The 25250-nt window shown below is 37.3% G+C and overlaps 2 protein-coding genes across 3 annotated transcripts; both read right to left on the bottom strand.

Moving 5' to 3' along the window:
* Positions 1-865: 865 nt before the first annotated feature.
* On the bottom strand, positions 866-8406 carry LOC103699158 (leucine-rich repeat protein 1-like). Its single transcript, XM_039132315.3, has 6 exons — positions 8052-8406; positions 7171-7242; positions 5050-5193; positions 4339-4410; positions 4176-4247; positions 866-1172 (listed from the first exon to the last, which is right to left on the bottom strand). The coding sequence occupies exons 1-6, from the start codon at positions 8273-8275 to the stop codon at positions 1103-1105; spliced, it is 654 nt and encodes a 217-aa protein (XP_038988243.3). The 5' UTR covers positions 8276-8406; the 3' UTR covers positions 866-1102.
* A 1762-nt stretch (positions 8407-10168) lies between these two features.
* Positions 10169-17052, bottom strand: LOC103705023 (myb family transcription factor PHL7-like). 2 transcript variants are annotated; one of them, XM_008788598.6, is made up of 7 exons: positions 16390-17052; positions 15204-15421; positions 12016-12092; positions 11888-11930; positions 11683-11740; positions 11110-11179; positions 10169-10726 (listed from the first exon to the last, which is right to left on the bottom strand). In XM_008788598.6, exons 2-7 carry the CDS (start codon positions 15409-15411, stop codon positions 10469-10471), a joined length of 714 nt encoding a protein of 237 aa, XP_008786820.4. In that variant the 5' UTR covers positions 15412-15421; positions 16390-17052; the 3' UTR covers positions 10169-10468. The 2 variants fall into 2 exon arrangements, with proteins under 2 accessions (XP_008786820.4, XP_088566583.2); XM_088710457.2 differs by having other exon boundaries at positions 15200-15421; positions 16390-16839.
* Between the last annotated feature and the right edge of the window lie 8198 nt (positions 17053-25250).

The raw sequence follows: 25250 nt of genomic DNA, 5'->3' as shown, positions 1-25250 counted from the left end.
AGTATATCGCGTCTAATAGTATGGGCAAGGTAGACTAGGATCCTGTTATTATGAGGACTTGTGACAAGAGGGTTCATAATATTTATAAGCAAAGAGCTCTATGAGATAGATCCTCATCAATCCTCTCATGACAAAGGGAATAGAGAGAAAAGCGATTACTGACGATCTCGAGCAGACCATACAAATGTTCAGCTACAATATGGGATTGCACAGACAAGAAAACATTTATTAGTATCGGATTCATGGTGAAATGCTATATTCTGTAACCAATAGACTTAGATTTTGGATCATACTTTACCACCAAGCCTGAGTCTCAGTAATTACTGCAAATCAAACAGTTTTATCCTGAACACCTGGAGGGCCTGAACTCCTTATACTGTTCGATTGTTGCACTCGCCGAGGAAACCAAGAGGATCACTGAGAAGATACCTGTTGTTGTAAACCAAAGAGGACTATTAAAAAAAAAAACAAAAAACAAAAGCATTTCCAAAATCTACAATAGCTTTGCAGTAAAGATATTGATCCAAGGTCAATCACAGTATTGGAAACACAAGGTTTAGTCAAGCAAAGACAGCCGTACCTACACCAGCAAAGATTGTTCGAAGCCGCGGCCTTAAACATCAGCAGGTACGGCTCGAGGAACAGGTGTTGGGCTATCCAAAAATCCATTCCAGATTACCAAACTTTTGATGGAATTCCATAACATTTTCTCCTTCTAGTTTTGCATAAAGCAGCTCCTTGAAAAACATTTCACATGTTAGGAAAATACAACCCCATAGGAAGCAAGAGCTTGGAAGCAAGTCATTGAACACTCGGACTACTGCAACTGCATCCATAAGACATACAGCAATGTATGCTCAAAAAGTTTCTAGAATCAGATTGGTCTACATTTTATTGTAATCCCAGGTAGCAGCAGTATAAGGAAAACATTCACCCAGCCATCCACGCACAACATCAAGCAGCAGTCTTTTCTGCATTACAAATATGACGCTGACAACTACAAAGTAAGATTTACATAATGGCCTAGACTGAACTCCAAAACCAATACATAAATATTCCCTAGCCATTCGGCAGAGCGTTATGACAACCCCCGGTACACTGTCTAGCAGTTTGTATCATAGGTTGCAAGCCCTTGCAACTCAGGACCTTCCAAACGGGGATTATTATCAAAGCTGCAGAGCAAAGGGCAAAGGGCAAACTCATGAGAGGTAAATAAATAGATAAGACAGAAAGGAGATGCCGATTAGAGTGCTTAAAAGCTATTTACTAATTTTCATAGACAACAAGAACGTAATCGTCGGCAGGTTGATGCAATCTTAATCTTTATAGTGGTATTCAGATTCTATAATGGATAATGAAACCGGTACTTGCTGCAAGGTGAATGCTCAGAAATAATAAATAGTAGCCTCAACAATGTTTCCTATTGTTCAAGAGTTGCAGACAATCACTCATAACACGTTTATTGGAAATATAATTATAAAGTCAAATGAGAAGATGAATAATGGCCATAAAGAGTTATTTCAACAGAGAAGAAAACAAAGAGAAAATGTAGAGGATTTTGATATTACAGCTTGATGATGCGCAACAGAATAAATTAATGTCTAATTTGTGAGAACAAAGAGGTAAAAAATAGCTTATTCATTAAGTTATTCTTTCAGGAACATGCAGTTTAAGTTAATTAGCAGACCCGTTGATATGCCTAATGATGAACATGATGCATATGATAATGAAGTGAGAAAAAGAATTATTCCGATTATCAAGCAGAAAAAAAGAAGAGAGTATATAATTGTAGACAATACCATGATCCACAAAGCTGAAACTGTATGGGTGGGATGATGCCCTTTAAGTTATCAAATAGAAATTCTAGAGGATCCATGTGTAAAATTTCACCAATGAGGTAATATTTCTTTAAGAAACTCTTTCTTTCCATGATCATGAAACCACTATATTATCAGCACTCTTTACTGGACTATCTTGGAAACCAAGTACCAAAAGATATGAAAGAATTTTTAATTAAAATATATTAGGCTATAGCATAACTTCCCTATGGATGATATGACAAACGATGCCATTCTGTTCAATATTGATCTAACTCAACTTTCTTGAATCAACTTGAAAATCCCAGCTTCATCAAATTCCACAACATTTTTGCCATAATAGATACCATGAAATTGCCCAGTGAAATGAAGCCACTTTACCCTGTTCTTTATATTATTTTTCTAAAGCACTTGAAGCTTTTCTAGTCCTTCCCAGCTTCATCAAATTCCACAATGTTTTTGCCATAGATAACATGAAATTGCCCAGTGAAATGAAGCCACTATACCCTGTTCTTTATATTATTTTTCTAGCACTTGAAGCTTTTCTAGTCCTTCCCAACTTCATCAAAATCCACAAATTTTTCCCTTACAAAGAAAATCATGTAATTGCGCAGTACAATATGGCCTCTGAAAATGTGCTCTTACAAAATTTCATATAGCTTTTCCAATCCTTTGAGCCTATGTAACCATCTCTTGCAATTTATAAGCAAAAGAAATCAAAATAATCCCTATACCATCAATTTGGATGGGGTTATGATTTTTCATTGAAATCCATTACTAAAGTAACTACTCACTGCTATCATCTTTATACTCTCTATCACAAATTTCTTCCAAGCTTTCACTGGTCTTTCCCTCATCCATACTGACCTAATACCCATTTGGACACCCAACTCTATCAAGTTCTCTCAGTATCTTTCTTGCATATGATCAAGTTATCACCATTAATATTTGACACAATCGTAAATTTTTCAAAGGTCTTAGGCCAATAATAAGATTCCAACTAAATATAAACCAAAAGAAAAATACTTTCCAATGCTATAATAGGGCATTTAATCATAGAGTTCCCATGATAATATACAATCACTCCAAACAAAAAACAAAAATTCTGCTAAAAAAGCCTTTCCCAATCCTTAACTTTATCCTCTTCATCCCGCACATGCACATAAGGTCCCAAAGCTCAAACCTGGATGGTGCTTGTTTTTTGGTTTTTTTTTTTTTTTTTTTTTTTTGGGGGGGGGGGGGGGGGGGGGTTCATGATGTTACAGTAACACATTGATCGTTATAAACTTGTTTTCTACTAAGAAAAGCATACTATAAGATGAGAGGCCACGTAAGTTGTTATAACAGGTAGGTAGCATAAATTTGATTGATAACCATAATCACACAAACAATAACAGATCATAGTCAATTACATAATAAGTTTTACCTCACTTCAAAGGCATGGAGAATTTCCCATTACTTGACCTCAATATTCTGGTATACTCCTCTGACCAAGACATCAGGCACAAGGTTCAATTCACTGATGTCCTTTAGTAAATTCATCTCTAAACAAAACTTGTAGATGCCATCAAATACATCTTCTTACATATTTCTTTAATTAGAAGAATTGGTTCATAAGGAAGGAGGTCCCAGATTATTGAATGGCAATTCGAATTACGTAACTATCTCCTTCATCTCAACCATAATACAGACATGATATCTGAAATGCACCTCCACCACTAAAAACATTATCAAACTTGCTATGGCCCCACTACCCTCCAGTTTTTTTTATTCCTATGACAAAGCTTCCTACAAAGCTCATAATCCTTCCAAGACGCCCAATACCATTTTCCATGAAAGACTGTTAACAGTGAAAATATCTTGAGCAGTGCAAGAAAACTGCAAAATGCAAAAGAAATAAATAGCAAGATGTTTGATAATACAGCACAAGTCTGTCAAATTTGCAAGCATGACCTAATTTATTGATGGGGGCATTAAAGGACAACTCCGTACCTCTTGAATCTTGTCCGAAGTTGTAGATGCAAACAAATTCCTTCTAGTCGATATAAAACATCTCATTGTATTATCAGATTTAATTGATTGTAGGGATTGTTTGCATGCTACATTCTCTTAAATGTAATAATCTCATGTACCTTCGACAGTTATATCCTATGTATGCAGCAGTAATTCTATATAGCTGCAAAACTCCAGTTACTGGCAGTGGTCATAATCGATTCTATTGCACTACTGAGATAAAGCAGATTAAGATCCAAGGATGGACAATGGAAAATAACTAATGTTACGAAGTCTCCACTCTAAAGATCAGAACAGCGAATGCTGAAGATTTCATAGATCAAAATAAAGAAAATCAGAAATTACTTGTTCAAGGGGATGTGTTCAAAAGGCCCAGAGGTGGGAATCGTCCCGCAAAGATCGTTGCTTGAGACATCTCTGAAAGGACAAATAATAGCATTCAATAGCTCACAGGAAATAAATATTGTCTATTGTAATATAAAGTAGGTAAAAATACTGCCCCACTTACACAACTTTGAGACTGGAAATTCCAACAAGTTCCCTTGGGATCGGCCCACTTAATTGATTATCATTGAGCCGTCTACATAAGCATAGAATACAATCAGCAATAACACAGGAATCCAAAAAAGAAAGCTAAAAAATAAATGCAATAAAAATGAGACTGTTTTGGCAGGTACTGGAATAAAGTCAGACCAAAAGGATCCAGAAGACACAAGGTGGTGTTAATATTGCTTTGCTATTTCCCACCCTTTATTTATGAAACACTAACTTTGTCAGAGACACTATACCAGCATCCCACTAGTTGGGATCAAGGGTTTAAATCCCACTACTAGGGTCTGTCCCCGTCTGGGGCCAGGTCGATACAGTACCATGATGATATCGGGACAAACTAGGATGGACCACAATAATTATTAACAACAAGAATGAAGAGCAAAAAATAAAAAGAATAAAAATAGATTAAAAAAACTGGCATCCTGGGATGTCAGGCCATCCCAAGTGTCAGGATGCAAGAGACCGAGGGTTCTGGATGCCCTCAGGACCTGGAATCTTTCCAGGCCAGTACAGTACCCCTAGAACGGACCAGATCCCTAATCCTTGATAGTCAACTGATGTGATGTGATTGATGCCCATATGGAAAATACCAACCACAGATTGTATTCACTTAAGCACTATTCATAATATTATCTAGAGAGAAAAAAAACAGATAATATGAACTCACAAGAATACTAAAGACTTCAGTTTGCCTAATGTTGGAGGTATAGTCCCTGAAATGTTGTTGTTATACAAATCCAAGCTAATCAGGCTCTTTAGATTACCAAGTTCTGCTGGGATTGTCCCTCGAATGTTGTTTTTGTAAAGCTCCCTGTATGAGTAATATAAAGAATTAACAAATCCAAAATTAGTACTCAAGCTGCAGATATATCATAAACAACTAAGGAACTGCCAAAGCCTGTGCAAAACTCTTGCATATTTAGAAGCACAGCAGAGGAATATAGTCATGAGTTATTGCAGAAGTAAACTGCAGATGAACATAAGAAAGCAAAAAAGAACAGCCAGCTGAAATGCAGATTCAGTAAGGAAGAAAATGAGTATTCATTCTCAGTAATTACTCATATTAGGACTTTATATTAGAAATCGTTGTATATATTACAGGACATCATGGTTCATGATATAATTATACTGAGAAAAAAAAATCATGCAGTGAAAGGTTTGAAGACCTGTGCTCTCATGTAATAAAGTATGTCAAAGACTTCTATATACATGCTTTTCTTCACCTATTCATACCTGAACTAAAGAAAGTCTATGAAATATGTGTCTTTGTATAACATAAGCACCCCCCTCCTTTCCAACGTGATAGATGCTATAGTTGCTCTACTTAAATGAGTACAAATTTATTGATTGTGAGTAACAAATTCCAAATGGACTAGTCTATGTGCATGCATATGTGGGGGAACCTACTAGCTCTGGGATAGGGATAGAGGATAAAGTCAAAGTTGTGGTAGACAACCTCCAACATCCAGTGCTCATTTCTCCTATACTCATAAACAAGACTCAAGGTCTCAACAGTGTCTAGGTATATATATGTACAAATACTAGCATCATATAATTATTTTCTTTATTTTCTAATTAATAAAAAGCCAACATTCAGAAAAATATTTTATACAAAAATAACTTTCACTATTCAAGCAACATTGCATCCTCCAAAATTGTGGTATATTTTCTTCTGTGGTATCATCTTCCAGCATATGCAGGCTTTGAAGAATATAAATTTAATCATATTCTTACCAAAACTTGATATCCAGAGGATGCCTCCAACATCCTAACAGCAACTGTCGGTTGCTGCTTAAAGTAATATAGTTATTTGTTCCGTCCTTAAATGTTCATCCAATCAGGCGAACTGGGCTATAGCCCAGTAGTTGCACCCCTCTTCCACTTGGACAAGATTCCAAGTTCAGACCTTGGAAGGTCTTTATCAAGTGTTTGACCTAGGTAATTCTCACATCATTTCTTTGAAATAATTGTTGGTGTCCTCCTTGTGATTCTAACGAATTTATTCCAACTATTGATAAATTTCTAAGATTTTTAGTGGAATGTGAATTGCAATTCTTTCTACTTCGCGAGGTATAAAACAAATCAAGAAGCTCGGCTAGAAAAAACTGGAGAATTTTGTATAATATATGGTGATCCTCCTTTTCTGATAGCCTAATTTCTTCTCGAACTTTTCATTTGTGAAATAGAGAGGAAAAGTGAGTTATATACCTCTTCCTTCATTAGTTGATACTTCAAGGGGTTACCTGAAATGAAAGAACAAAAATTGATTCATGAAGGTTTAATTATTGAATCACTTCCCAACAGTACGTTCCGGATCTGTTTAGATAATGAAGATCTATTTCTAGGTTATGCTCCAAGGAGGATTCAACTGAGTTTTATTCCGATATTACCAAAAGATATAGAGTAAAAAATGAATTGATTCAACCAAGATTCAAGCAATTAGATAATTTCTAGACTTCACAACAAAGATTCAAGCAATTAGATTATTTTTCAAACATTCCTTTCATCGGGACACAATTTGAAGTTTTAAAAAAATATCAAGAAACTTATTTTCTTCAAAAGGGTAGACTCAGAATTAAGGTAAGGAATAAGAAAGAATCCTATGAGGACCAATCTCTCAAGATATGCTTTCTTTTGCTTGTTAATTTACTGTCTCAATTTGCAATTTTTTGGCCTCAGTAGTCAATCTCAGGTTAGTTTGTTCAATAAATAAATGGAAATGCCAGAGTGAAATTAAAAAACAGCATCATGTAAATCCAAATACAGCTTATAAACAGAGGAGACTTACAGATACTGCAAATGTTGAAGCTTTCCAAGTTCAGATACTAAATGGCCTGACAGATTTGAATTTCCCAGGTCCCTGCACAAAAACAGAATCGAATACCAAAAAAAATGTTTCGGAATCTCTTCCTCAGCATATCACATAATATGTCGTTATATGAAGAGAAAAGGCAGCACATCTTCAAAAATAATTAAGTAAACATATACCCCATCAAATAAACTAAATTAAAATAAGATTTTTCATCAGCATCCCAGTCATTCGAGTCAATAATTTGGCCACCATCAAACATGTTAACTTTTTGATATCCATTTAAACCTGCACCTCTCTATCATGTGTAACCTGTTGCTTAAACCTCATCATAAGAAATCAAAATACATAGCAAGATAAGTACAGCATGTCTTATTCGAATCACATCAGGCATTCATGTTTAAAATATTTCAGGAACTTTTATCTAAGCAATTACCATTTCAAAGTTTGCAACTTTGAGCATGTGATGAGCTCAAAATCATTTTTTCATAATTCAATATAAAAAATCAAGAAATTGACGGAAGTAGAATCTTTTATCATGTAAGAAAATACGAATTCTTCATCTAAGCAATTTTCATTTGAAAAGTAGCAACTTTGGGCATACAATATGTTCAAAAAATGATATTTCCCTTAATTCAATGCAGAACAAGGGGTTTAACAATAATCCATGAGTTGAAGGGAGCTAGAATCATTAATCATGTTATCAAATGCAAATTCTTCCATCAAGAACCCCCCTTTTCTCAATAGAACATCACTCCTTGAATCCAATCAAAGGGGATTGGATCGTGGAGAAAAAAGACAACCAATTGGAGGAAGGATGAGAAGAACAGGGAGGAGGAGAACAAGAAGAAGAGGCGTACACTCTGGTGACGCGGTTGTCCTGGTTGCAGGTGATGTGGAACCAGGTACAAGGGTTGACGAGCGTGGGATCCCAGCTCTCGAGAACGTTGTCGGGGTCGGATAGGCTCCGGCGGAGGGCGAACAGCGCGTCGCCCTCGGAGTTGGAAGCGGCCCGGGATGCGAGGAGGACGATGGCCACGGCTAGGGCTAGGGCTCGGGCCGCGACCCCAGGGGCAACGGCCATCGATCGCGGCAAGGGTCTCGGAGAAATTAGGGTTAGGGTTTCCGAGATCTCAAAGGGGGGAGAGAGAGTGTTGGTGAGAGATGAATTGAAGAGGAAAGTGTGAACAGTGAAAAGTAATGGCTGTGTTTTTTTTAAGTTTTTAATTAATAACTGAGAGTTTGCTAGTTTTGGTACCCCAGCTTTTATTAAGACAGCAGTGCGGTAAACATATCTACGTAAGTCAAAATAAATCAAGATGTTGGTTCTTTTGACATTAATCCTTTATCAAGAAACTTTGACCAACTAAAAAGAAAAGATTTTCTTGCTGTTCTCGATCACACCGATTTCAATCAAGACTATCTCATTCTATCATCTTCGTATCTCATGGTGCATGTATGTGAAGCTTCTACGTAGTTTACATGGTTTCTGGAAGATCTATAAAGATTTGTACCAAATCTGCTTGATGTTTGTCATAAATGAATTCAGGGGGCTTTTCTTATTAGATTGGATTTGGGTTAGGATATATAAATCTGTTTAAAGTTTATCATTTCCTGTAGCTTGTCATGCAAAGTCATGTGAACCCCCACCAACCCCAGAGTGGAATTGCTTTTGAAACTTTCTCCTGCACCACCATCTTTTTCTGGCAAAAAGGCAAAAGATGTGCAGAACTGTTGAAGTGGTGCAGTTGGAAAGAGCAAAGTTGTTAAAGTAGTGCAGATGAGCCCAAAATTATTGGCTCACCATAAAATTGTTTGACTAAAATGATGCTTCCAGCTTGAAAATTATAAAAGCCATTCAAGCTTTGTTTGAAGATGTGCAGAGTAGTTAAAGTGATGCAGTTGGAAAGAGCAGAGTTGTTAAGTGATGCAGATAAACCCAAATTTATTGGCTCACCATAAAATTGGTTGACTGCCAATGATGCTTCCTGCGTGAAAATTATAAAAGCCATTCAGGCTTTGTTTGAAGATCTGCAAAGTAGTTACAGTGATGCAGATAAGCCCAAAATTCTGGGCTCAACTTAAAACTGGTTGACTGAAAATGATGCTTCCTGCATGAAAATTATAAAAGCCATTCAGGCTTTTGCTTGAAGATGTGCAGAGTTAGTTAAAGTGATGCAGTTGGAAAGAGCAGAGCGATTAAAGTGCTGCAGATAAGCCCAAAATTATTGGCTCTACCATAAAATTGTTTGTCTCCAAGTGATGATTCCTGCATGAAAATTATAAAAGCCATTCAGGCTTTTGCTTGAAGATGTGCAGAGTAGTTAAAGTAATGCAGTTGGAAAGAGCAGAGTGGTTAAAGTGCTGCAGATAAGCCCAAAATTATTGGCTCGCCATAAAATTGGTTGGCTCCGAGTGATGATTCCTGCATGAAAATTATAAAAGCGATTCAGACTTCGTTTCGGTGGAGAGGAAACGAAGGGAAAGATTATTAAAATCCCTAGGGGTTGGAGTGTCAATAGGAATTAGGACTTGGATTATGGTTGAGTTATCCCAATCCACCAGTAGGGTTCTTTTGAAATAAATTGACTCTAAATTTGCTCTTTGATTTCTTCTTTCAAATTTTCATTTCACTGGAAAACAACCAAACGAAGCCTTAATGCTCTGCTCTTCCTATCCTCATCCCCATGGATGACCAACTAGAAGAAGGAATACTGCTGGTTTCACCGATCAACATGCTGAACGCGTGCACAACGAAGCTACCGCACCAGCTCCAATGAACCCATAGAAACTAGCCTGACCATAAACTTCTTACTACTACCTTCACATGGGAGTGCACAATTGGCATCTAATCTTAGCCTCCATTACAAATACTATTACCATATCAGTATGAGGGATATATAAATATATATATATATATATATATATATATATATATATATATATATATATATATATATATATAGTGAACAGGTACTTATACTAGATACTGGATATAATTACAAATGGCCGAGAGTGCATGAATTGTACAATGCAAGCATGAACAGCACATCAATCACGAAAGATTACACATTCCAGTGCGGATGAAGCAATATAATGGGGGCAGGTCCAGAGACTGATCGAGAGCTCTTTGCTTTGGACCACCATTTCAACTTTTGTCAGCAGTAGCCCCCACAAACTGCTGTTCCTGCTGCTCACAATTATTTCCACCCTCTTTAAATTCTGACCCCAAGTCAAAAGAAAAACAAGCAACATTACTTTCATACAATTCCTGATCTTACTGACCAATGAAATGAGGCTTGGACTCTGGTGGAGGCATTTCATGGGTTGGGTCTGGTGACTGATCAGCAATCCTTTGTTTCTTGAGTGGAGAAGAAGGGTCACCAAGGCAGTCCTGCGAAGCTGATGGAGACGGCGAGGGGTTTTGTTCTTCCCCAGGGGCTTTAAGTGCACCACTTAGCTTCTGCTGCTCGTCGATGATTTTCTCTAGGTACCTCCCCTGAGCTTCAATTCTCAGCTGTAACTGTCTTTGGACCTAAAATGATTGAAAATGTACAGATAAACTTGACGTGGAAGTCAAACATTACGATGGTGAGCTCGTCTTGAAGTGCCACAAAGTACCAAGCCAACATAAGTGAATTGAGATCTCGGAGGCTCTACAAGACCATGGGGACCTAAAAGACTTCACAGTGGCAATGCAGGGATGAAAGGTATAGAATGAATATAAGAGGGCAACAGATATTAAATAAAAATTACTTAGATTTGCATGTATAAGCATCTGTCATGCAATTTCCGCTGGCAATGACAATCAAGTCGAACCTGATTATGAACCTAACCAAATGTTGCATTTTGAGCCAAGGAAAACCGAAAGCCAATCAAGATAAATGAGCAACAGCTAGAATTGGTAGATTCACAAACCTCAAGCTGTTCGTGGAGCCGCTTCTGAACCTCCATTTGCATTTTCAAAGCTTCGTTGATCTGTATTCCTCTGGAAGATGAAATGGACCATCGAATGTTACCAAGGTTACATGCTCCAACAAATCGGTCATATAAATTTACAGATTACATCCATAATATACAAGAGGCAAGCAGTAGGTAGACTACCAACACAAAGACAAATCCACAACAATAAACCCCTAATACCAACTATGGACTAAGTTTCAAGTTCAACTGTTAGTATCAGGAGGTAGGTGCAGTCTCTATGCTGGCTTCATCTCCAAAGGACTTCACCTGCTCAAGCAGTAGTAATAAGAACAAACAGTTCCTGCTGAACCGCTCATCATAACAGGTCGATGACAACAAAGCAGGAAGGATTCCCATTAATCAAGATTTGGCCCTACCCGCCTTTTTAAATTTTATCCTAAAAGTGCATTATCTCATAGATTTCAAGGAAAGCCCAATTATGCTTGACAATTTGGGAGGCCACAAATAACATACCTAAACTTGTATGAAAAAAAAATCTGCCCATCATCAATCGAAAAGGTTACTTACGATGCAGAATCCATGCTAGAGAGGGTATCAGCAGAATCCTTCTTTTCATCTTTTGAACCTACAACCAACATGTTCTTTAGCACACATTTGATGTTTTTATTCTTCAAGCAAAAACAGTTTCAATTCAAATAGTTTTCAAGGAAGAGATTTGAACTAAGAATCTGCCAAGAGAAGCATATATCAAATATAAGAGAATAGACCTAACCATCGGCCGGAGATTCTGGTAGATATTTTGCAAGGCGGTACTTCTACAAGAACACAACAAAGGAATCGGTAATTTTCAGCTCTTCTGAAAGGCATCAACCTATCTCAATTAAAAGCAACGGCCCATACCTGTAAGTGGCTTTTGACATGATAAATTGTAATTCCTGGTACACCCATTACTCGTAGAACCCCTTTAGGTGTTGCTCCTAAACCATAATCAGAATAAAATATGAGAGAATTGTCTTAAATTCAGGAAAATCGGCAAGGCCTTAAATTTATTAACAAAAACAAAATGTTTGATCTACACAATAGATGGGCTTAAAATCAGCACAAGAAGGTAAACAAATCAGAAGAAGAGAAAGGGCGATGAGACAGAATGCAATTCTTACACCAGAGATGGTGAACTTAGCAGAAGCTCAGGTAATTTCTATTCAGCATTCATATCTCAAGTCATCAATAATATAAATCTTAAGATGTTTATAATTTTATATACTAAAAGCAAATAAAAAAGTGTCAGTGCAGAAGAGAATATATGATTACAATGACCTAAGGCAATTTGGATTACCAAGAAGATCCATGTACCCCAGAACTACTACCAGAAATGACATTTAATGAGCAACCTCCCATTCAAAGTCATGACTTCAGCAAGATGTTTTTGTAAAGCTAATTAACAAAGCATAAAAATAATGCACCATATGCAATAAATGTCACCTGATGCATTGCTTAAGTCATTTTACAGCTCAATGATACTGAACCACCGATTTTCTAAACCACAAGCACCTTTATTGCTACAAAGTAAGTGTAAGAGATTGATTTGGGATCTTCAACACATATATGAAACTATAGTTTTAAATCCTAATGGAAGAATGTGGCCAGAAAACCAAAACAAACTTAGCAACAGAAGGTGCCCACCATTTGTTCATCACACAACTACAACATTATTGCACAAAGATCATTGAAATCAGAATTTTTTCTAATATGATACTTATCCAGTCAATATCAAAACTTTAAATTACCATAAACTTACAGGCAGAAAAGAGCTAATAGATGCATGTACCGAGCAGCCAACATGGATAAACTTGCAGATTTAATTCTTAGATAAGCTACTCATGAACAGAAATAGTTATCTTTCCTTCTATAAATTTGAAAAAGTAAAAAAAATGAAGGTAAAACCTACTTCTAAAAAAGGCAACCAACATCTAAACAGAAATTTTTGTAAAATGACATAAAACACCAAAACAACCAAAAAGTGTAGGACTTTGAAACACTGTCAATACCCTGATTCGGGCTCTTTTTCACTCATAGGCCACCTTTTGCGACCATTGAGAGAGAGAGAAAGAGAGAGAGAGAGTAGATCAAAATTAGCTTAAATCCTACAGAGGACTTGCTTCTTGTAATAAACCAAAAGGTGATGCAAGATAATAAAAGTTCAGTACAGCAGTTTTTCTTTCTTGTCTACCTTTATTCACCATCCCTTCATGATGCAACCATGTTCGAATCTAAATAACTTAGATTGCCAAAAACTGACCAACAAACATCCATGCTCGTGCAACATTACTTAGTTTAATAATATCAAGAGTGGCAACAAACAGTTCATCTGTTCTTCAAAATTTTAATGCTAGAATGCAGCCAAATATAGTTGATAACTAAGTTCAGAAACAATAAACCATATCTATAGGTGGGAAAATCTGACAACTAAAATGCTGGTAAAAGTGCTTGCATCACCATTTGGCAAAATAGCAAAGCCTCGTGTAACACCAACTTGAAGAAAGTAGAAGCAAAAAAAATCTCACCTTCTTTTTTAAATGGCATCAATTAAACAAATCCCTAAGATTATTGAAAGCAAAAAAAATATCCCCTAGAGAACCATCACCTGATTGCCACCCAATCTTTTCACCATCTTGAAGCTGACAAATAACCCCTAGAGAACCATCAATTTACATTCTCGGACTCAAGAAATGCACCTTAAAGAATATATAGTCAATATTAATATGCCTTGACAAAAGGAGACAGTGAATTGTTGCTATGGCACAGGATGGAGGACAAAGTGCAATAAGTGATGGCCCCTTAGATATTAGAAGAAATCTATAAAGGGAAGAAAAATGAAGAATTACATAAAAATTTGCTGACAAGAACCAGACAACTTGCTCTTTGAATAGAAATCCATTTATCTTGTACTATTCAATCCATTAGACTGTCTATGAAACACAGCAACTTGCTCTTTGAATAGAGATCAAATCAAACAAACTAACAGGACCTTTAATCTCTCATTTTAAAAGAAGAAGAAGAAGAAAAGAGAAAAAAATAGAGGTACAATTTAAATTACTTAGTCAGAAGACTACACCACTATTAATAAATCATAAATCCTAAGAAGACCTAACATGACATGCTTAAGTAGGAACTGACCAATTGTAACGAAAGAAACAGCATCTGCTTATTAAGACATCATGCAACTTGGCTCATACCCATGTAGATCATATATTACATCTATCTGTCCAGCAAAACAGATTAGTAATTCTGTAAGCTGTAAAGAAAACAAGCCCCCTTTTGGTGCAACATCAATTACCTATGCTACCTGTGTTTAGTTCCACAAAGTAGGCTAAGTTCTAATCACACATCATGTTAACCAGCTGATCATGAAGACCCTTCTTGCTCTAGAAATTTTTGGTATTTTTACATGCCAAACACTTCATCAGATCCTGTTATGAATAAAGGGGTGCAATTATAAGCCACACAGTAAAGAGAAGACTTTATGCCTCTGATAGGGGCTGAAACATGCAAACCTAAATGTTGGAATGTGATCAACAAGGCCTCAAATGCCTATGTACATAAAGTCACATGTTTTAGAGACTTCTGACCTATGCACTAGATTTGGACGAACAACATTCATTACCATGATAACAGAATGGAAATTAATTTGGACAGAGGAATGGAAGAATTGCAGAAAGGCTACGGAGGTGCTTTAGAATAGCCGTGAGCATTTGCATCTTACACTTAACCGATAAACAAAGAAAGCTTATATTCCATTCTAAGTTTTACCATCAATATGCCGAATCCTGCCAACTCAAATGTCCACAATTATAAGTGTGACTAGCTTGCTCCAGCCTATCCAATTACACATTTTTCTCTTTCATGATGATAAGGTTACAGCTACAAAACTTTATTTTAACAGTGTAAATACGTGATCACATATTAGCAAACAATATTACAGTAGATGTATCTCACAGCAGTGCATTGAATTGTGAAAATCTCTCAAATATCCACTGTAAAGCTACCACTTAAGCTATAAACCACTGTCACTAATAGAAAATACCCACTATCTGGTCCACCGAGCTGTGTGATTGCATCAACGAAGCGGTCATGAAGATCTGCAGTCCACCTTAGTCGTTGTTTCCCACTTCCTCCAGAATTAGTTGGATTGCTTACATTCGATCCACCCATAACTCCAGCATTAACAAGCTGCTCGGTGCCTTGGGCCTTATGTGGGACCATGGAAACAGTTGAAAATTTCTTTGCATGGTACATCGTGAGAAGACTGCAATTTAGTACATGATAATGCATTTAGAAGATGATCCAGGAAGGGGAAAAGCATAAAAACATCAAAGAAAATCTGATTGTCAAACCAATGCCCGAAGGAGTCGATTATCCTTCATTTTTTTACAACAATATAATGGAGTAAATGAAAAGTGGATAGGTTTTTCCCCTCTTCCCATTTGTTATCTAACATTTAAAAGCAGGAAAACTGTTAGGGAATTGGATTGAACATTAGATTTATTACTGACAGCTTTATGGCAATAACAGAATTTCACTATCTTCAATCACAAATTTGGCAAACCGGATCAATTAAAATCACAATAACACTACTTTCAAATGCATCTACTGAAACACCAAGAACAAAAAGATCATATTGAACTTTTTATGGAGCAAGAATATGAAAGCATCATAACTCCAATTACACAACCCTCCTAATTAACTTCAATATAAGTACACCAGATTACAAATCATTCAAATCAAACAAAGTGCTTTTGCACGAAAAACTATGCATTAACCCACCACTTTCATAGGATGTTACTTCCATTAAACTACAAAAGGGAGCTTTTCGCCTTCTATACATTTGCATACAAAGTCACCATAGAAAAAATAAAATAAGGAAAAGAAAACAAAGGAGACACATTAGCGTGGAATCCCATAACCACATTTCGAGGTTGTCACAAAGCCGAAAAACATATAAAAGACAAAACAAGAAAAGCAAAACCCACAAAAGCCCAGAAACCATGACAAGTATGTGCATTTGTATTCGCAAAGGCTCCCTAAAAACATTTTATATGCTATTTCGAACGATCCTAGCAGAAAAGTTACAAACAAATGCATCCGATTATCGTTAAAAAAAATAAGAAAAAAACATAGAAAATATCGCCATCAAAACAAAGAAAGAAGCATCTCAAGATCTTCTCTGAATCCACAAAAATGGAGGAAAAGAGACGATTTTGAACCAAAACCGACCTCTTATACCCGCAATTCACTAATTCTCTCAACTCCAGATTCAGCACATCCACAACCCATTGATCTCCACCCTCATTTCCAGCTCCCAAACCAAAATCACTTCCGAAGCTCCATTCACCGCACCCGAACCCCCTTCAAAACTCAAACTTCCCAATCAAAGCAACCAATTCACCGCACTATAGCCCAGATCCAAGGCGCGGCAGGTAGAAAAGGAAAGCCGCGGCCCCGCAGCAACGTCAGATGGACAACAATAGTCAATAGGTCAAACTGGAGCCTGGAAACGCGAGGATTAGGGGAACAAGAGGGGAAAGGCGAAGGTTTGGTCGACGCGGAATTCAAACGCAGAAATCGAGGTGGTGAATGAGAGGGTGGGGGAGGGGGGGGGCGAGAGTTAGGGTTTCTGTCCCGCGGCCTGCCTTGCCCTCGTTTTTGGAGAAGACTTTCCCCAATGGATCGTACTGTTTGGAATTTTAAAAAGGATAAAGGTCCACGGGGTGGCGTGCAAAGGACGGCGGTACATCATACCGGGGGATTCCGGTACTCGGTGGCGCGGCATGGAATTGTAAGGTGAGGTGAATCTTAGAATGAGACAGAGAAGAGGAGGCTTTCAACGCATGCGTAGTAGATGGTGGCAGCAGAAAAGATGCCAACTTCATGGTCAGCAATTTAGACTCCAAAATAATTGTTGCTTGGTAGCTGAAAAATTTTAGACATCTCGACTTCTAAGATTGTGCAAAGAGCGGCATGAGTCGGGCCGGAACAGTATTTGGTACATATTCCGAGCTAGAGCAGTTATATTAAAAGGTAATTCGACTATGATAATCAGTTTGGATCCAAAAAAAATATTAAAAACATAGATATGTGACACTCCTGCTTCAAAATATCCAAATCATAGTTAATGGCACTATGGTGTTCTAGACCAAGCATATTTTTAAAAAGGCCAACAGAACTATGAACTGCATGCATAACCACTTATATGGTCAATCACTCTCGAGGTACCTTATATGTTGAAAAAAAATAGTTATGTAAAGCGCTTCATAATTTGTTATCTTTCGATTTTTTCAGATATATCTGTACTAGACTCGTTTGATTCATCTGATTTAGCCAAAAAGTATAAAAAATAAAAAACTTTTTAGGTGCAGGATTTTTTGGTTTTTCTTACTTTTTTGAGTAATGCTTTTAGATAAATGCTGGAGAGGGACACTAGAAACAGATCTTTTAGACAATGGGAACAACTTGGGGAGTCTTTTTTTTTTTTTTTGGCTAAAGAAGTTGGGGAGTCTTTCGGCCGTCCCGTTTGGTTCAGGGAGGCCGCCCTTTGAGAGTCTGAGAGGGTTATTTGTCATTTTTCTGCTTATATATATATATAGTTGTTAATATATAGTCGCTATTTTTTGAGTTCAGAAAAAAGACACCAAATTTAGTTGGTTTGATTTATTTTTTTATCTTTTTAATATTTTTTATTCGATACTCTTCAAAATATGATTAAGTACATAATTATTCTGTGAAAAATTATTATTTACACATACATCCTTGTTCTTCCGATTTTTGCACAGATATTCCATTGCAATATGTTAAATATTAATTGTTGACCAAACCATTTTGACATGATTGTTAAATATTTTTTATAGAAAAAGTTGAAATATTTACGGCCTAGATTCAAATTTTTAAATTTACTTTCTCTTATCTTTGTTTTCACAAGTTAAGAAAAGAGTAGCCACTAGATTTTTTTTTTCTCTATTTTCTCATCTCCCTGTAAGAATGGAGGTGTGATACTACTCTCCCTCCATTCCAACCAGCTATTCCAAAGCAACTTGAAGGGTGAAAAGTAGTTTAATCACTGAGACTATTGTCCGTAGAACAACACCAAAATTAAAGACAAACTGGATTGAAAAACTCTTTTACTTTTTGATGCATTTAGTTTTCTCAAAAAAAATTTACCAATACGTCGAAAAAGGCCAACCATTTGTTAAACAACGTTTTAGAAGCTTATAGAAGGTATGATCCATTAAAACCGGTACAAAATTATACTAGAAATAAGATTCGCTTACAAGAAAATATACTATTATATAATTACAAATATAAAAATATGGCTAAAGTTTGATCATGTCTTCACATAAAATTAGCAATCATTCGTTGAAGGATTCTGTATCATGAGACAGGCTGTGAAGCTTATTTTATTGTTGTATATGCTCTCATGATCAGTCCCGGCAGTGCAATTAAACTTACATGTAGGTGTATGTGCGCAAAGTAAAATCTTAAATTTCATAATAAGATTGGACTTGAACAATTAATTTTTTGTTTTATTATTTTATTTTTTTGATTAAAATAATTAACTTAGTTTTGTAAAGGTCTGAACCCTTCTTCTATGATTGAATTCATAAATACATGCGATTTTGAAGTTTCACTTAATCTGCAGTTGATCAAGTAAAATTTGTTTTCGGATTATTAGAGATATACTGTGCTTCCTCTACTGTTTTAGGGTTAACATTCTATTTTGTAAGGGCCAAGAAAAGCATCCTTTTACTTGTTAAATCTATCTTCTCGCTTCCTACCACTTGGATGGGCAACTGTGAAGGCGGATAGATGGATCACACCCTTTTAGTGGCCTTCATGACATTTCGAATATAACTTTCTAACCAGCATAGAAAGTTTCCATTCTATGGTTGCTGCATTTCATGTCTCATGGAAAGGGTTAGTGAACTATATGCAGATTTAGGCACAAAACTTAGTCCACTTTCAGACCCACGCCAACTTGATTTGATGGATTACTAGGTTTGATTCATGCAGCATGGATAAAGGTTTTCCCGATCAGTTCTTTCCTAACAAGCTGAATCCAATCTATGTGCAAAGAGAAATTATATCCTACATCGCAAGCACCACGTAGCGGTGCACCACGCCAATCTTAGATACTCGTTCATTGAGATGAGTATTTGATAAACGGAGCCCACAGGAAACAAGCCTCTGGGATTCGTGTGGTGCACCGCTACATGGTGTATGATATAATTTCTCGTGTACAAAGCAGTTGTTTTTACTTTATTTTAATGAAGAGGGGGCTAAGAAAGCAACCATAAATAAAATAGAAGAGAATACTATATCCGGTCTCGACATGGATGAAAGTAGTTTTAGACTATCTTCTCAAAAAGAAAAGGCAAAAAGCAGTTTTAGACTAACAAGATGACGGGTTGTCTCAAAGCACATGAAAAGAATAAAATGTTCGGCATAAAGTTTTTCTCCTTAAAAAGCTGGTCTTGAAAGAGTAATCTTTTCTTTACCTTATCTTTTGTTGAGATAAAGAAAGGAGAAGCTACCAACATTCCTTGAGATTATTTTCTCAAAAAGAAATACAAAGAAAGGAAGCCAAAGATCCCACAAATACCAAGACCAAGTGGAAACAAGAAACTAGTTAGAAAAAAAGGGGTCAAAAAAAGAGATTTGTTTTTTTTTAAAAAAAAGAGCAAGAAGTCTAGCTTTGGTCGTTTTCCCTCTAGAAGGGATTGACATCTTCCCTTTTTCAAACAAGCGGAAATCTTCCCAACAAACTTGACAGGCACTAATATGCAGTCTCTGTTAAATGTTTAAGACTAGCTAGTAATGTTATGTTGTGAGAACTGTAAATAATTGGGTAATGTTATAAGGTTAATCAGCACCGGAAGCATTCAGCTTTTAGATCCACTCAGGATTAACTAAGGCTCGATCTAGTCTGCCGACAATGTGTCTGGCCCCACCAGATTGATTGCTCCAAGAGAGTCTGCGCCGCGAGGAACGAAGATCAATTAGGTTTGCATTCTACAGACAATCATGAAATTTGTTTAAAAGGTTGGGCTCCTGTTAAAAAAAACTCTACCTTTCATTTTTTTTACCGACGGTTCTGATAGTATGAAAATCACCCGCTACAAGCCATGGTCTTTGTATGCTAAGGCAGAGGTTAATTAATTGCTGCCACAGCAGGCGCCTATCTATAGACAGATTGGATCCATAAATTTAATATAAAGTAAAGCTTTATATTAAGAGATTAGCTAAAAATTAAGAGGACATAAAGTAGCCGACAAGAAAGTAAACTAAAAGAATGAAAACAGAGGGAATGCGCCTTTCAGTGTATTCAGATTGAGGACTGCCAGGGATATGTTGAGAGTGGAATGAAAACATATGATCTAAGGATATGAAATAACTCGGATGCTTCATTCGTCACCTTAAACCATATTATCTTTCTTATTTCAGATCCCATGAGCTCGAATTTGAAGAATGTAAATATTTTACTTCAGAAAAAAAAAAACACTAGAGTAGGTAGGTTTAACTATTTAAATATTAGCAAACTTTTCAGATCACTCTTTTTCCCTTGTTATAAACTTCACTAATAATATCGATTTGTGTCGTCTTTCTGCTCATTTCTAATAGCAAAGAAGCTATTTATCACAATCATAACTTATCCAATCGTTGGAAGTATTACCAACACACACACACACACACACACATATATATATATATATACTCCTCATGTTTTGGAGCATATCTAGTAGTTGTAGGACCTGTACGTAGGGTAGTTTCAGTTTCGGCCAAGGCAAGCAACTGTACCTATATCCGTTCTGGTGCAACCAAATGGGCTCGTAGAATGGGACAAGCCATTGTTCTTGGTGTCCACTTTATCATCTATAATGCAGATCGTATCCCAGATGAAGTAAGAGCTATTTATGTGGCTACCACTCTCATCAGAACTCACACTGAGGGGTGATTTCTAATGCTTTCGTTGCTGGGAAAACAGTTGAGCTGGAACTGACCATTTTAGTTTGCATATATTAGTCTTGTTCAAAGTAGCTCAACTCTCGAAATTCTTTCAAGTTCTACAGGTATTCTTGCTCCCAGACTTGCAGCAAAAGCTTCATGACTGCTTCTGTGGAGTCCCTTTCTCTGCACACACACACACACAGGAGGACCCATTATGGGGATCTAAGGTCTAAGCATGGTAAAGAAAAGGACCGGTGGTCCTTCTGGACCGAAATATTTGATAGCTTCCATTTTTGTATTTGGTTTGCAGACTGTATGCCAGAATTCCATGAATCTATCCATGAAACACTCTTCTTGGATGAATTTATCAAAAAGAAGAAGGAAAAAATAAAAGAAAGAAAGAGAAAAAAAAAGAAAAAGATAATCTCATATATCTGTGAACAAATTAAATGGACAACAGTTGGAAAGAGTACTCCTAATTAAACCATAATTATCAAGAAATGTGACAATAATTAATATTCATCAATTTATCACGAACAAAACAAATAAAACTGGATGATTTCTTTAATGGCTATTGGTCTATCTCTATGGCACCACCATCTGTTAGATCCCAAAGCATTAGAGAGAGTATCTTGAGTGCAAGATATGATCTATCCAACATGAAGATCTGCTTTGCAGCAAGAAAACATCGAAGCCGCGTGCCATGAAGAGAACCATAATGCCATGGCACCACCATCTGTTTTTTTTTTTTTTTTTTCGGAGTAGGTTTTCTTTTAGCTTTTCTGTTTGATGATTTAGTTTAAGCTCCATATAGACGAGGTGTCTTGATCCACTGAACAGTATTGGTGACAAGACAGGGAGATTGGTCTACCTTTCATTTCATGGAAAGAAAAGAAAAAAAAGAAAGAAAGAACAAAACAAAAGAGAAGAAAACTTATCTGTCTTCGTCAACTAATTCAAGTTCAACTAAATTAGAAGTGAGTTCCGTCGAAAAGAAAACTATATAAGAAGCGAGGCACCGAGTTTTATATGCTCTCAAAACTTAAGAACTCACTGTTCTTGTCAACGAATTCCATGTGCCTTGTTTGCATGCTCAAATTTAACTTAATGCTTAGCACTTAATGGACAACATAAATACAGATTCTTTTTAATGTAAGCACAACATCAATGTTCTCAAAAAAAAGGGATACCCCAGAAATAACTAAAGATTGTTCTTCAAAAAATAGTTAACTACTGACTAATAGCACTGGATTTCATGCATTCTTCAATTGCATACACAGAGAATTTAAAAAAAAAAAAAAACAAGCTCAACAAATGAAAACTAGTCAGCACAATAAGTATATGCAATGATGACGCATTGCTAAGACTTTTGTAAGATTGACAACACAATAATCTTTGTAATTAGCTTTCAGCTGCATCTCACAAAATTGAATCCATGACATGTTATGACGAATGGTGCAACTAGCTAGAAATATCACCCATAGTAGCACGCATCGGTGCGGACATTAGAGAGAGATTTCTGGTTCAAACCTGAACTCCCAAAATAATCATATCAGATAGCAAATAAGGAGGATCTAGATCCTTGTCTTGTCTTTGAGATCCAAGTTCTTGGCGGATGTTTCTAATTTAGCATTCACCTCAAAGGGGCCGGGTTTTATTAGTATCTGTTGATTCAGCTAGATGTTCAACCAAATCCTCATGCTTAGACCAGCTCAACTCAGATGGCCATAGATATAGTCTCACCAATCTCGCATCAACCATGCATGTATCTATTGTTTGTGTGTGTTCTGAAGAGGGCAATGCCTACATGTCCACAGGAAATAACCATCACTTTATCCAGTGGCCTATTCCCACGAACCGTCATCAAATCCATGTCATCCATGGCCATCTCAATCCCCCAGCTCCAGTAACATGGGGATCACTCTTGTAACACTCAATCAAAAATAAATCACAATTCAAGACTACTTAGTTATGAAATGCACCAAATTATATACCACAACATATTTATAAATATCGTCAGAAACATAACACCATAACGAAGGATCCATACATCAATCTCATGCCACTAAACCTCAATAAATTAAGCTTGCGCAACTCAGGCCGCATGGCAGTCCCGATCAAGGCCATGACCCTGGGGCTCGTGGTACAGCGGCGATCGACGGCAAGAACCCCGGAATATTCTCAAGCATCTGCAGATCGAAAGCCTCATCGATCATCTCGAATGGGCTCGGGAGATTCCTAAACGCATTATGGCATGGATCTGAGGTCCGGTGCACGACAGGGCTCGGCCGGGGGGTGCCAGTGGCCCCGGAGGTAGGCTCAGGGGGCGGCGGAGGGAGATCGCCGGTATCCTCGACGTCGGGGAACTTGGAGAAGTCGGCGACGTTGGAGTCCTGGCCGGTGAGCTCCTGGACGAGGTTGCGGAACTCGGCAGGGCTTGCCTTGACCTTCCTGGGGTTGGAGATGTGCACCACCTTGATGGGCGTCTTCTTGGCCTTGGCTTGCTTGGTGTTCTTTTGGTGGACGCTTAACCTCTCCATCTCCAGAAAAGGAGGAGGGGTGTGGAGTATGGAGCCAAAGGGAACTAAGAAGAGGAGGAGGGGAGGGGTGGAGAATGAGATGAAGGTGCTTTGCTTTAGTTATCCAAGGGGAAAACTACTAAAGAGGTTGGAGTGGTACTTTACAGGGCGAGGCAGGGATTAACGAGGAGGAGGGTGGTTTCGCGGAAGGAGAAAGGGGGTGGAAAAAGGGTGGCATGTGACTATAAGAAATGGACCATTTGGGGGAAGGGCCGAGAGAGAGAGAGAGAGAGAGAGAGAGAGAGGGAGGGAGGGAGGATTCCACAAAAAGGAGGGATTTATATAGACAAATAAATAGACACAATTTTTAGCAAAAAAAATAAATAGACACAACAACCACGCTTCCGATTCCTGTGGGCATCAATGCCTCAATAATTTGTGCCACGTGGCCGTCGCCAACCTATGGGATCCGACGCGATGTCGTCACTAGTGCGCGCCTTGGTGACGTCAGCATGATGGATGCTCCGCGGCACGGCGCGCCGGTTTCTCCATGCCGTTATATACAGCGAGAGAGGAATCGTTATCCTGTTATACAGCGGCAGATAACGTGGCAGAAATAACGGCGAGGCCATAGGCAGTAATCACTTGGCTACAGTGATTGACTAGATTCAGAGAACACGGATGATATGGATAGGTGCAACCTCCTACTCCCATGGTGAGAAATGATGTTGTATTCTAGGTCGGACACATTTACAAAGAGGCTAATGGGACCGTGGATTGGATGGTCTTGTAGCCGATCACTCTAGAAAATTTTGTAGGTCGAGAAAAGAGAGCTGCCTAGAGCACTTCGTGATGTATTATTTTTTAACATTTTTTGATGTATCCATACTAAAAATGTATGAGCTATCCGCTGTAGCAAAAAAAATACTATCTCAATTTAGATTTTTTTATTGAATTTTAACCGTTTTATTATCGACAGTAAGTTCTTGTTCCACGGTGATTTTTTTTCTTACTGCAAGTTTTCTGAAAATTACAGGAACTTGGAACCGTATCATGTTCAAAGCTAGCCTAATAGGTCTTTACTCGTTATGTATAATAAAAATATTTTTATAAAGAAATGACAATTTCCTATAACAAGATAAGAGCAGATTGGGATATCTCAACTCAATGGCCTTGCATTTGGTATGAAAAAAAAAAAATGAGTCGTTCTCATATCGCAAATGCATTCTCCTGATTTGGTTGTTGATGATGCTTACGTATAAAAATTTCAATTAACATAGCTTTAGCTTTTATTTATTTTTCTGTAACATGTGGGTCTCTGAGGGGTCATCAATCTCAGTAGTACTCCCATGCAAGCATGATCAAAGGTAGAGTTTCTCTGGTTTCACTACTCTAATAATATAATCATGAATATTTGTTCAAATTAAAAGTGAAAAGAAGGCCAAATATAGATGTAATCCCAATGCATTCTGGGAAAAGAAAAGCAAAGTAGTTCAAAACCTAAAAAAGCTCTAAGAGGCTTCAAAAACATTCTAACAATTATTATTTCAAGCCTCGTGAGGAAGAGAGCATGGTGTTGTTACGCTAATTAATTAATGCATGCGACTATGCATGGTA

Source organism: Phoenix dactylifera, chromosome 14 (assembly GCF_051530095.1).
Source record: "Phoenix dactylifera cultivar Ajwa chromosome 14, Ajwa_hap1_PhDact_Kaust_v1.1, whole genome shotgun sequence".
NCBI lineage: Eukaryota > Viridiplantae > Streptophyta > Magnoliopsida > Arecales > Arecaceae > Phoenix > Phoenix dactylifera.
The sequence above is the reverse complement of the archived record's forward strand: the minus strand, read 5'-3'. Positions and strand labels throughout refer to the sequence as shown.